Genomic DNA, 12770 nt, shown 5'->3' on the forward strand with positions numbered 1-12770 from the left:
ATAAAAAAGTAACTTTTCTCAGAACACTATTTTGACAGCATTTATCTTATTGTAACTTCTAAAAAATCCTTGATGAATACATTCTGGATCTATTGCCAAATTACCTGATCCAGGATAATAAGTGATGTGTTAATTTGCCCCGAAGGCCCAAAATACCATACATATAATGACATAGTATACACATAATGTATAATGTTCTAGCAATCATATATACCACATATGGTATATCTGCCATGTCATAATCATATTATATACATATGACATACATGTCATACATTATATATATGCTCTGATAACATGGCATACATAATATCAAGTGTGATAAGATTTAAGTCTACACAGCCTTTTCCTAGACCCTGTACTATTGAGGGATCTGATTTGATACAGATGAACAATCCCTGGATTAGAAGTAGCTGACCTTGGTTTGTATCTTGGCTCCACCACTAACTAGCTTTGCAACCTTAGGCAAGTTACTACCTCAGTTTCCTCATCTATGAAATGAGAGTGAATAAAGTCATCTGTAAGGTCCTTTTTCTCTCTAACAGCCTACAAATCTAATTGGGTACCAAAAGAGAAAAGGAAGGGACATGCCCTCAGCTCGCATGGACAAGGACAGCCTTTAGGGAAATCTGTTACCTTTTCAGAGCATTACATCTCTTTTTAATATAACATATTACAATGTTCAATTTCACCTTTACCCCATCTTTGCTACTCTTACCGCTGGTATTTCTTCTGCTGAAAGTTTGGCTGATAAGCTAATAACATAATTTCTGTCTGTGGAGTCCAGAAATTCACTGAAAAGAGCATTCGAAGAAAGGTGCCAAAAATATTCTTCATTTTCTGGTGATCTACTGTCAAGCATCTCCTTGTTAGTATCTGGTAGGGAAAGGATAAAATTAATAATATATTTTCTTCAAAGCATAATACAGTTCTGGCTAAACAGAGGCACTCACTAAATATATATATATATATAATTGAATTTAAAAAATATATATATATAAATTGAATTATATATATATAAATTGAATTAAAATATTCCAAAATATTAGCTGAAATAGAAACCCTCTTGATCTAATTGAAAAAAAAAAACAGTCATTACTATTTCTCTTTTGGAAAAAAAATGCTTCCTTTGGAAAACTGAAAATGAAAGTAATATGCACAATGTTAAGAATAATATCTAAAGTAAAAAGGAAGGATGAGTTATTGTTAAACAAATTTATTGAACAATATGCTAATTTCCTCTCTAAGGCTGGGGTCCCCAGAGATCTGGAGTATCCAGAATTTAAATTATCATTATTATCAAACTGCTGAGGGGCAATTTAAATACCTTTAAACTGTTTGAATCAGATGGGTAGCTCTTCTACATTATGAATATTCATGAAGACCAATATAAGAGCACATCAAAACTTCTAGAATAATCATGAGAACATAGGAAAGGAAACCCTTTGTACTTAATAGATCCTATTTGAGCCAAAACCTACATAAAATATAGTTTTGTTCCAATGTTTCTTTTGCTGGCTTTCTGTCATCAACCATCTCCATTATAATGTAAACAATGAGGATGATGCAAGCAAAGTGTGGCTGCTGCTTGGCCCAGGGAGGCTGAGATGCTTGTCCTCTCCCTCTTTCAGTGGCAGGGAGGACCCTGTCAAATCTGATCCCTCATACTCAGATTAGGTTCAGTCCTGAGGGAAACCACGTTGTCTAAAGAGAATTCAAGCTTCCCCCAATGCTCCCCTACAAAACCGGCAATGTAACCCCTTGATCACAAGCCCCAGTGGGAACCACTTGAAGCTTAGGTTTGGCTCATGTTCAGGCTCCTCCCTAAAGGAACTAGAATGGCACTTCGTGTACAATATAGACCCCCCCCCAAAAAATGAACAAAAAGCATTAATTGAATGTTTGCTATGTGTAAAGTATGATGGGAAGCACTGGAGAACAGAAATAGAAAATCAAGACAGTTCAAAGAGCTAACATTCTTACAGGGGAGGAAACTCATCTAGGAACTTTTAACTTCAAGTCAGATAGAATGACTCAGCAGACCCTTTAGGGTGCAGCAACAAATCAGGTATGGGATACCTATTTTTTTTCCTTTTTTTTTTTTTTTGGTGGGGCAATTGGGGTTAAGTGACTTGCCTAGGGTCTCACAGCTAGTAATTGTTAAGTATCTGAGGCCAGATTTGAACTCTGGTCCTCCTGAATCCAGAGCCAGTGCTCTATCCACTGCACCATCTAGCTGCCCCTAGCTATTTTCTCTACACAAGATAATTGTTTAAGACAAAAGAATTGTATGTGCCCAGTGACAAAGACTTTATTTTTTATTATTTTTTAAAATAGTTTTTTTGGGGCAGGGCAATGAGGGTTAAGTGACTCACCCAGGGTCACATAGCTAGTAAGGGTCAAGTGTCTGAGGCCAGATTTGAACTCAGGTCCTCCTGAATCCAGGGCCACTGCTCTATCCACTGTGCCACCTAGCTGCCCTGACAAAGACTTTAAAGAGGCAGCAGCAGCATTATATGACTGCAGTTATAACCTCCCTGGAGGCTGATATTTAAAACATCAAAACATGAGGCAGGTTGTGGAACTGCTCAATCAGCAGTGAGTTAACTTTCACTTTAGTTCTGTACTATTTAGATGGTTTCCTCTATGACTATGTCTTCTGGCAAGTCAGACCTAGCATGCTGGTGGTCATCTTTAAGAACTATGGCACCCCCCCCCCCAAAAAAAAAGAACTACGGCAGTTAAATATAACAAAAATGGAAAATACTGGATGTTGGAGGAGATGTGGGAAAGCTGGGATGCTAATCCACTGTTGTTGGAGTTGTGAACCAATCCAGCCATTCTGGAGAGCAATATGGAACTATGCCCTGAGGGCTACAGAAGTGTGCATACCCTTTGATCCAGCAATACCACGGCTAGGCTTATATCCCAAAGACATCCCCAAAAAGAGAAAAAGACCTATTTGTACAATATATTTATAGAAGCTCTTTTTGTGGCAGATAAGAATTGGAAATCAAAGGAATGCCCATCATGGATGAACAAACTGTGGTATATGATGGTGATGGAATATTATTGTGCTATAAGAAATGACAAGCAGGATGATTTCAGAAAGGCCTGGAAAGACTTGTATGAACTGATATAGTGAAGTGAGCAGAACCAAGAGAACATTGTGCACAGAGACAGCAATATTGTATGAGGAAGAACTATAAATGACAACTATTCTCAATAACACATGATCCAAGACAACCCCAAAGGACTCATGATGAAGCATACTATCCACTTCCAAAGAAAGAACTGATATTGATGGAACACAGGCTGAAGCATGCTATTTTTTATTTTCATTTTTTTTTTACTCAAGTTTTCTTGTACAAAATAACCAATATGGTAATGTTTTACATGATTGCACATGTATAACTTTGTTAAGGGCTAAAATTCTAGCTAGTCTGTCTAAAATATCTAATGAGTGGTCGCCAATAAATTATAAGCTTCAGCAAGAGTTAGACTTTTAAGCATTTATTAAGGAGAATAAGAATTTGGTAAAGAGAGAGAGAAAGGCCGAGATTTCTATCTATTAAAGGGAGAGCACATTTCTAGCTCCGCTCTCCACCAGAGTCCAAAGGAAAGAGCGTGAGACTGAGTGCCAGTCTCTTCCTTCCTCCTCCCACTAGCCCGCGTCAGGAAGTGACGCCAAAGAAAAGACTCCTGGTCTTGCCCTCAAAGACCTTCGCTTCATGGGCAGAACTCTTCTACAGTTAGTATCCAGCAGGTGGCGTTATTCCAATCGTTACAACTTATATTTATTTGATTGCTTACCACCTCAGGGAAGGGGGAGGGGAAGGAGAGAAGGAGGTATAAAAATTGAAACTCAAAACCATAAATAAAAATATTTATTACTTTAAAAAAAAGAACAATGGCAGTTACTAGAGGCAATTCCCAAAGTATAGCCAGTACCAATTAAGTGCCTAGGAGCACTTAACTTCTGTGGTACAGTGGAAAAAACACTGACCCCGGAGTGAGAAGACATGAGATCAAATCCTACATATGACCTTGGGGAAGTATTAGCCTCTCTGTGAAATGAGGTGGTTGGAGTAGATGACGTCTGAGGTCCCTTCCTACTCGATAATTATATGGTTACCTCCAAGACTGGAAATGCCCATCATAGGTTTGAAGTTCAGTTACTCATGTTCAGGGAAAGGCCTAATATCCAGGAACAGGCACACGTGTCCACTGTTACTTGGTCTCATTTCTGCTGGGGTAAGAGGGCTCCCATTCCTCTCTCTGCCCCTCACAGAAAACTCAGAAAGGGAATCTTACTCAACACTCATTCTGAAGAGAAGATGGAAGAGAGTCAGATGGAAGATCCACTCCCTTTAAAGTCTACAAAGTGGGAGGCTCTTTCAGCGGCCAATCCTCCCTGATACAGTTTGACCACTTTCTCTCCCCACAACACAAAAAGTTTGCTTTCAGCCACCCCGGAGTGGAAGACCAAGGATCACCCTTCAGCACTGAGTCACATTTGTCCCTGGAAGTTTCCAAGGGAAGCTCAGTATCCCTTGTATGGAACAGCTATGTAGACCTATCCCTTGTATGCTCCATGGGGCACACTCCATTCGAATCCCTGCTACGGTGACATGACACAGTAGTGAGATTGGTGTGAGTCAAAGAACGACTTCTCTTTTAATAGTTCACCAGTGATTAAAACATTTTCAGTGAAAATTATATGTTTGGTCCATTAGCAGCTTTGAGAATATTAATACAATGTTGACCGTATTGACTAAAAGATGTCCTTTGGTATGCGTGCCATATAATTCTCAAAACATTTCCCAGCTTCTCAGTATCACAATGAACTAAAAGATCCAGCTTTCAAAAAACTGAACAAATAGTGTTCAGTGACGGAGCTTCCTGATACAATTCCAGTAAAAGTGTCTGAATTAAAATCAACCTTGAGGCAACATTTTAAAAATAAATTGCTTTGCAGTTCATAAGAAGAACCAAGTTCTCTAGAAAATATGGGGTAGTTAAACTTATTTAAACACCTATTATGAAGCATTAAGTGGATTTAATGACGCATAGTAGATTTTAAAGTTGTTTCATGGATTAATATCATTGCCAAATGCCAAATATTAATGAAGTCCCTGGGGGTACTGAAAACCACAATTCAATTGAATTCTAAAGTGCTGAAATATTTAAGTTCAGGTTGTTTCAAAGCCAAGTGTATTAGCATAACAAGAAAAAAAGTTTTGTCTTTCTTTCCTATGATATTTGTATTACACATTTTAACAGAATAAACAAAAGCTTAGATTATACAACAAACAAAAGATAAAACATTTCATATTTCTTTTTCATACCATTTTTTGTCCCCCAAATATAACAAGTATCTCATTGCATTGTAGGACAGAAGAAATAAAAAATCTCAGAAGTTCTATATTCACATGCTATGTAAAGATGGGCATATTTATAGATATAAATGAAGCTACATCTAAAAGGAGACCCTGGTTATATATTGTGAGAATCAGGGTGCCACCCCCTGCTGAGGAAGACATTGTGAGAACCAGGCTGATGCCCCCCTGAAAAGAAAGCATGTGACTAGCTTCCAGAAGCTGCCTGGCATCCAGAAGTTACATCTATTCATAAACTGCCTGTAATTCATGTCCATCAATGGACCAGCCAATTAACTTGGAGCTGTGTGTGGGGACTGCCTCTCTTCTGGTCCCACAGGAAACTTCCACTAGAATGTACGGAGTATCCACCTTTTCATTCGGGAACTGGCTTGTGGCAGCAGGAGCAGGCAGAGTAGACAGATCTCTTAACTCCACATATTTTCTTTTTACTAATACCTGGTATGCTTTAATAAATGCTTAATGCCCAGAGACTGGTGCTAAAGTTTCTAATTTAAGGCAACCACATATTTATATTTTAAACATCACAATATATAGGCTTTTAAATAACCAGGTTTTGGTATAGCTAATTGTATCAATTATATAACTAATACAATTGAGTCATTAAGCTGACCCAAAACATGAAACTGCCCGGTTATTTTTTCAATATGGTATTTTTCATCATTTAAAGATAGTCTTGGAGAAAGGTTTTAAAAAATCAAACCTGGATCCTATCTATGTTTGATGTTTTAATGACCTGCTCTGAAACAAGGTAAATTTGATATGTTTTCCTTTACAGGTAGTGGTACCCAGGTGGTCACAGAATCATTTTTCAGTCACAACAGAGAGTTTTTTTTCTTTTTAAACTGTCCCATTCCTAATTTTCACCTCTTCTTATTTTCTTCCCTCCATGTATTCTATGATCTAATAAAATTAGACTCTTTACCATTCTTCACACAAGACAGTCTTTTTCCTGAATCTGTGCATTTTTGGGGGGTGGGGCAATGAGGGTTAAGTGACTTGCCCAGGGTCACACAGCTACTAAGTGTCAAGTGTCTGAGGTCAGATTTTGAACTCAGGTCCTCCTGAATCCAGGGCTGATGCTTTATCCAGTGAGCCATCTAGCTGCCCCTGAATCTGTGCATTTTCACCATCTGTCTCCTATGCCTGGATTTCTCTCCCTCTTTGTTTCAGCCTCCTTCCTTCCAGTCTCAGCTAAAATTCTACCTTTTGCAAGAAATGGGAGTTCTCTGAGGACAGACACTGTTTTTGCCTTTCTTTGTATTCCCAACACTTAGCATAGTGCCTGCCTATTGACTTGACCCTTTGCTTTTATTAATCCTTTTTTCTTTGAAAACTTGAGTTATCAAAGAAATATAAGGATAGCACAAAATATGCATCATACATAGATGTTATGCAGAGAGGATCAGATACTAAGACTGAGATATGCATGGGTAACTACTATGTTTATAGTCCAAAGAGATCAATGAAAGAGGAAAAGGACCCATGGTGACAAGACTATTTATAACAGCTCTTTTTGTTTTGTTGTGGCAACAAACTAGAAACAAAAGGGAACACCAATCAGTGGAAGAATGGCTGAACAAAAAGTGGTCTGTGAGTTTAATGGAACATCACCGAGCCATAAGAAATTACAAAAGGGATAGTTTTGGAGATTGTTTATGTTGTTCAGTTTTCATTCTTGAAGAGGACCGATGACATCAGGGCTATATTTTGACTTGCAATTGACTTGGATTTAAGTGAGCCCGAGCTGTTCAAAGTCATCAGCCTCACTCTGTCCTCCAGAATCATGGGAGTCCAGTGGCAAGATAAAGGCCAAGATGACTGGTGATGGCTCTGGATGCAGTGGAGGACCTTGGCCTTTTTAACCTAAGATCTTTCCCAGGTGTCAGGTTATCTGAGGCAAGTACCATTCAGTAAGTAAAGGCTAGGCAAGAATTGAAGCAAAAGATGTTCTAGTTTACTTTCATAAAAGAATAAATCAGGGAGGGAAAGACCCTCAGAATTTCTGACCAGTACAGAAACAATCACTATTTACACTCACTCTGAGCCATCAAAATCCATCAAAATCCACACAATGAACAAATGAGGTTTGGGCTGGGACAGTTTCTTTTCTTTTTCTTTTTTTTTTTTTTTGCGGGGCAATGGGGGTTAAGTGATTTGCCCAGGGTCACACAGCTAGTAAGTATCAAGTGTCTGAGGCCGGATTTGAACTCAGGTACTCCTGAATCCAAGGCCAGTGCTTTGTCCACTGCGCCACCTTGCTGCCCCTGAGCTAGGACAGTTTCAAAGAAACCTTATGCAAACTGATACAGAGTACAAACAATTTATGCAATAACTACAACAATGTAAAGGAAACAATTTCATAAGATTTAAGAACTCCAATCAATGCAATGACCTACCACAATTTGTGGGATCAATGATGTAGCAAGCTACCCAACTCCTGAAACAATAGTGATGGATTAAACATGCAAAATGAGACACATTTTCAGACATGGCCAGTGTGTAGATTAGTTTTGTGTGATTATAAGTTACCATTACAAAAGTTTTGTTTCTCTTTTATTCAAATGAAGGGGGATTTGGGGAGAGAGGCAGACTAGTAATAATGCTACCCTCCCTCCCCCAAGAAGAGTCACTGAAGTGTTTAAAAGAAAATGTACAGAGGAGAATCAAAGGAAATGCAGAGGGAAACATATACAGCAGGATGGCTTTGAAAGTAACATGTTGAATTTATTATATCCTTTTTTTTTTTGCGAGGCAATGAAGGTTAAGTGACTTTCCTAAGGTCACACAGCTAGTAAGTGTCAAGTGTCTGAGGCCAGATTTGAACTCAGGTCCTCCTGAATCCAGGGTGGTGCTTTATCCACTGTGCCACCTAGCTGCCCCCCAATTGTATCCTTTTAAGAAAAGGAAGCTATACACACTAGAAATTCACGGATTTGGCTTAATCATCGTTTCCCATTTTACTTTGTATATACTTTTGGTGTTAATAATAAAATAAAAATTTCAAAAACATATGTGTGGATAACAATGAAAAAAAGCTTAACTCTATGAGACTAAAATGCAAAAATACCAAATCTCCAATCATTTTTTTAAACAGAAAGTTTAGAGAACTTGCTTGCTATTAGGGAGTGAGAAAGAAAAAATGAAATTTATCAAGTGTTACTCCTAACTCACTGAGGGCTAATCACCGGAAAAGGATTATAGGCAGCAGTTCTTCCATGGACAGGAGCAGCCATCATGGGTGTTTTTCATCTTGTAATTCTAAGTTTAAAATTACTAGAACCAGTAAAATAACCAGTTCACACAGCAATCACATTGATCTACTGCAGTGATACAAAGTGTATGTAAGCATTTACAAATACACATGAAAGTATACACACATAGATATACATACAGATTAATATGTGTATTTGTATACATGTATACATATACAATATAATCTCGATCAGGGCTTCTTAAACTTTTTCCACTTGTGACCCCTTTTCTTGTGACCAAGAAATTTTTACACATCCCCTGGTATATAGTTATATAAAATAGGTATACTGTAAAGAATTAATTGTTATTTGAGGTTTTTATGACCTCATCTTTTGGCTAGAATTAAATGGCCTCTGGTTATCACCATTCGCTGATGCCTACGTGGGCCTGGTAAAATGATAATGTGAGGGCAGTCATGTGACTGTCAGAGTGGCCAGCCAATTGGCTGGGGGCTGTCTGGGGTCTGCTGGGAAGAAGGGAAGAGATTCGCCATTCTAGCTGGAAGCTGGAAGGTGACAGGATGCTGCTGTGTGTTCTCAGCTGATTCCTGGGTGGTGGTGTTATTCAGGTTGTATAATTTCCTGTTTCCCCATTTTATTTCCTTTCCCTTGATCCTACTGATACTGTTTGTGTGTGTGTGTGTGTTTTAAAGTTCATTCTTGTTAAATAAATCCTGCTCTGTTTTGAGGGAGGCTGCTGGTCTCCTTCCTTGCCCCAATATTGCAGCAAGCCGTTTAGCTAGCACTCCCCAACTAAAAATTGGTCCCTACAATACATAACCTTTAACTGTTGTCAAATTTTTCTGAACTCTCACATTCAGTTATGTGCCCTCATATAGGGTCTCAACCCACAGTTTAAGAAGCTTTGATCTAGATAGTTGTAATCACATTATATGGCAAAAATAAAGACACTTCAAAAACTATTTTCAAATAATAATTCTACATCTTTGAGTATCATATTCAGAAGATTAACTCTCATAACAGATGCATTCCATGACAGGAAACATGATGAAATGTGTAAATATGCATTACATACACACAGGGCTATGCACTGGGGTTTCAGAGGAGCCAAAAGACCCCCTTTCCATCAGCTCTCTCTCTCACTAGAACACTATGTCCAGAAATTTCTCCTCTTAAAGTTATTCATTTGTTAGACTTAAATGACTTAAAATATACAAAACATAACATTTCAATTATATAATAGAATTGATTATTTTTGCTTTCATTAACTAATTGACACTTTGAATTTTGAAGGGCAGTTAATTTCAAAGGAAGAGAAACAAATAAAATAGGAAAGGGGTTGAGAGGAAAGGCAACAGTGGAGCAGAAAAAAGAGTGAGCAGGTTTCAGAGATTTGGTGTACAGCACTGCATTTACTCATCTGGGCCAGAACATGCACAAATATCAAAATAGGTTTGATAAAAATGATGGGGAAATTCAGAAGCTGCTCGATGAAAAACAAGAACTCTTCAGGGTTTACCAGCAGGATAGTTCATCCATCTCTAAGAAGGAAGTATTTAACTCCATCAAAAGTAAAGTGAAACTTAGAGAGATTCAGGATTTGTGGCTCAGTAAGAAGGCAGATGAAATTCAGTTTAATGCTGATAATAATGATCCAAAGTGCTTTTTAAGATCCCCTGAAGCTTATTTATGGACCAAAGATCTATGATACATTTCAACTACTCAGTGCTGATGAAACCACACTGATTAGTGATAAAGATACATGATCCTAGAGAGATGGGCTGAAGACTTCCATAGTGTTCTCAACACACCATCATAAATCAATGCTAAAGCCATTGACTGTATAGCTCAGGCTGAAATCAATCCCTCTTTAGCCAAATTTCTCATTGAAGAAGAGGTTTTGAATGCCTCTCATGTGGCAAAGCACATGGTTGTGATTCTATGCCAGCTAAGATTTACAAGGCAAGGGGTCCACTGCTCAAACAAAAGCTAACAGAAAATTTCTGGGTTATATAGCAAAAGGAACTTATCTCCCAGAAGTTCAAGGATGCCTTTATTGTCCATCTCTATAAAGGAAAGGGAAATGGGTTGCCCTGTGGCAGTCACTTTCTCCTAGTCATTGATGGCAAGATTCTTGCCAGAGTCCTCCTTAATAGGCTGATGACCTGGAAGATGGTCACCTATCCGAGAGCCAGCTTGGCTTCAGAAAGGCCAAGTAATGGTCAATTTAGTATTTGCTGCTTGACAACTCCAGGAGAAATGCCAAGAGCAGAACAGAGATCTGTACACAACATATGTTGATGTAATGAAAGCCTTTGACACTGTCAGTCATGAGGGCTTGTGGAAAATCATGGCAAAATTTGGTTGCTAGGAGAAGTTCATCAGTATTGTACAGCAGTTTTATGATGGCACTCTTGACTAGGTTTTGGATAATGGACAATGTTCTTGCACTTCCCTGGTCACAATGGAGTGAAGCAGAGCTGTGTGCTTGCTCTCATGCTTTTTAGCATGATGTTTTCTGTGATGTTTTCAGATGCCTTCGATGAGGAAGAAAATGGTATCAAGGTCAGCTACCACAATGATGGTAAATTATTTAACTTGAAAAGGCTACAAGCTAAGACTAAAGTAGAGAGTTGGTGTACAACTTTTGCAGATGATTATGCACTCAGTGCAATCTCTGAGGCTGAGATGCAACAAAGTATGGATTGATCCTAACTGGTCTTCCTGCCTCTAGGCAATCCTCTCTCCAATCCATCCTTCTCAAACAATATTCCTAATATACCATTCTGATCATGTCAAAAGTCTTAGGTGGCTCCCCACTGCCTATTAAATGTGGCGAACCCAGAAGGCTCTCTTTCGCCCCTCTGATTGAGTTCTCCCTCCCCAGGCTTGGGCCGTGGTCACTGAGGCAGCAAGTCTCCTAGGAAACTTTGTGGTCAAGGCCTGAATTCCTGAGACAATGCTTAGCTGGCCTCCCAGGAGTCCGAAGACTCAGCTGTACAAACAGGTTCTGCCAGGTCAAGGCTGAAAGATTGAAAAATTATTCCTATTCTCTTAGAATTATTCTTGCAGAGTTTTTATTTGATTAACTTTGTGGTTTTCTGCTATAAATACTGAGCTATCCTGGATAATAAAGTGCACACAGTTTATCACACATAATGTGGTGCTGATGTATCAATGATTAACCGTCTCGGATCCTTAACCCCCATTGTTAGGGCATTGGCCCGAGACCCCGACAAGTAAACAATGGACAGATTCCTGATTCTAGCATTTCAGGTCCTTCCTAGGCTGGCTCCAACCTATACTTCTAGACTCATCTCAAATAAATTCCCTTTGTGTAGCTTATGGTTCAAATAAACAGGATTGTTCTATGGTCCTGATCTGGACTTGCCCTTTCTTCTCTCCATGCCTTTGTCCACAGTGAACTTCTCTGTCATCTGCCATCTCTGTCTTTTGAAGTCCCTCTGCAAATCCCAATTCAAGTGACATTTCTTGAATCTTCTCCCACCTCATCCTCTCATTTTTCTAGTGATTCTCCAACCTTAAATTTCCCACACATCTTTACTTGGACCTTCTTCTTTATACTTATCGTACTCTCCCTGATATTAAAGTTATGCGTACATGTTACATCATAGGATTCTTGGGAGCAGGGTCTCTGTCATCTATCTTTTCATCTCTGACACCTAGCACAGAGCCTTATAGCACATAGCAGGAATCTTCAATTAGTAAACATTTATAACTGCCTCCTATTGTATAAGGCATTGTGCTAGGCACCAGGGATATAAAAGCCAAATGGTAGCTACATATATAGAACCAGAAGTCATCTGCTTGGAAATGCGAATTGAACCTTTGGGAACTGATGAGACCACCAAGGAAACTGGAAAGAAGGAAATCCAGGAAAGAAGAGAGTCCAGGATAGACTCGTGGGGTAAATCCATACTTGGTGGGAGGAAGAGTATGATCCAGGAAAGGAGGCTAAAAATGGTTAGGTAGGAAGGGGGAGAACCAAGATAAAGCAGGATCATAGAAGTCAAGGAAAAGAGGGATCCAGGAGAGGGGTGTGGGTGACAGTTTGACAGCATCAAAAGCTAGAGAGGTTAAATAGAATGAGGCCTGAGAAAAGGCCATTGGATTCAGCAATCCAGAGATTAGTGGT

At 38.9% G+C, this 12770-nt stretch overlaps 1 protein-coding gene across 1 annotated transcript in view; it reads right to left on the reverse strand.

The window, feature by feature from the left end:
* Window positions 1-12770, reverse strand: part of LRGUK (leucine rich repeats and guanylate kinase domain containing) — a 130567-nt gene that overhangs the window by 39918 nt on the left and 77879 nt on the right. Inside the window, 1 exon segment of the mRNA XM_043967863.1 lies at window positions 719-876. Within this exon segment, the coding sequence (XP_043823798.1) occupies window positions 719-876 (158 nt within the window).

The sequence above is a fragment of the Dromiciops gliroides genome, chromosome 5 (assembly GCF_019393635.1).
Source record: "Dromiciops gliroides isolate mDroGli1 chromosome 5, mDroGli1.pri, whole genome shotgun sequence".
In the NCBI taxonomy this organism is placed as follows: Eukaryota; Metazoa; Chordata; class Mammalia; order Microbiotheria; family Microbiotheriidae; genus Dromiciops; species Dromiciops gliroides.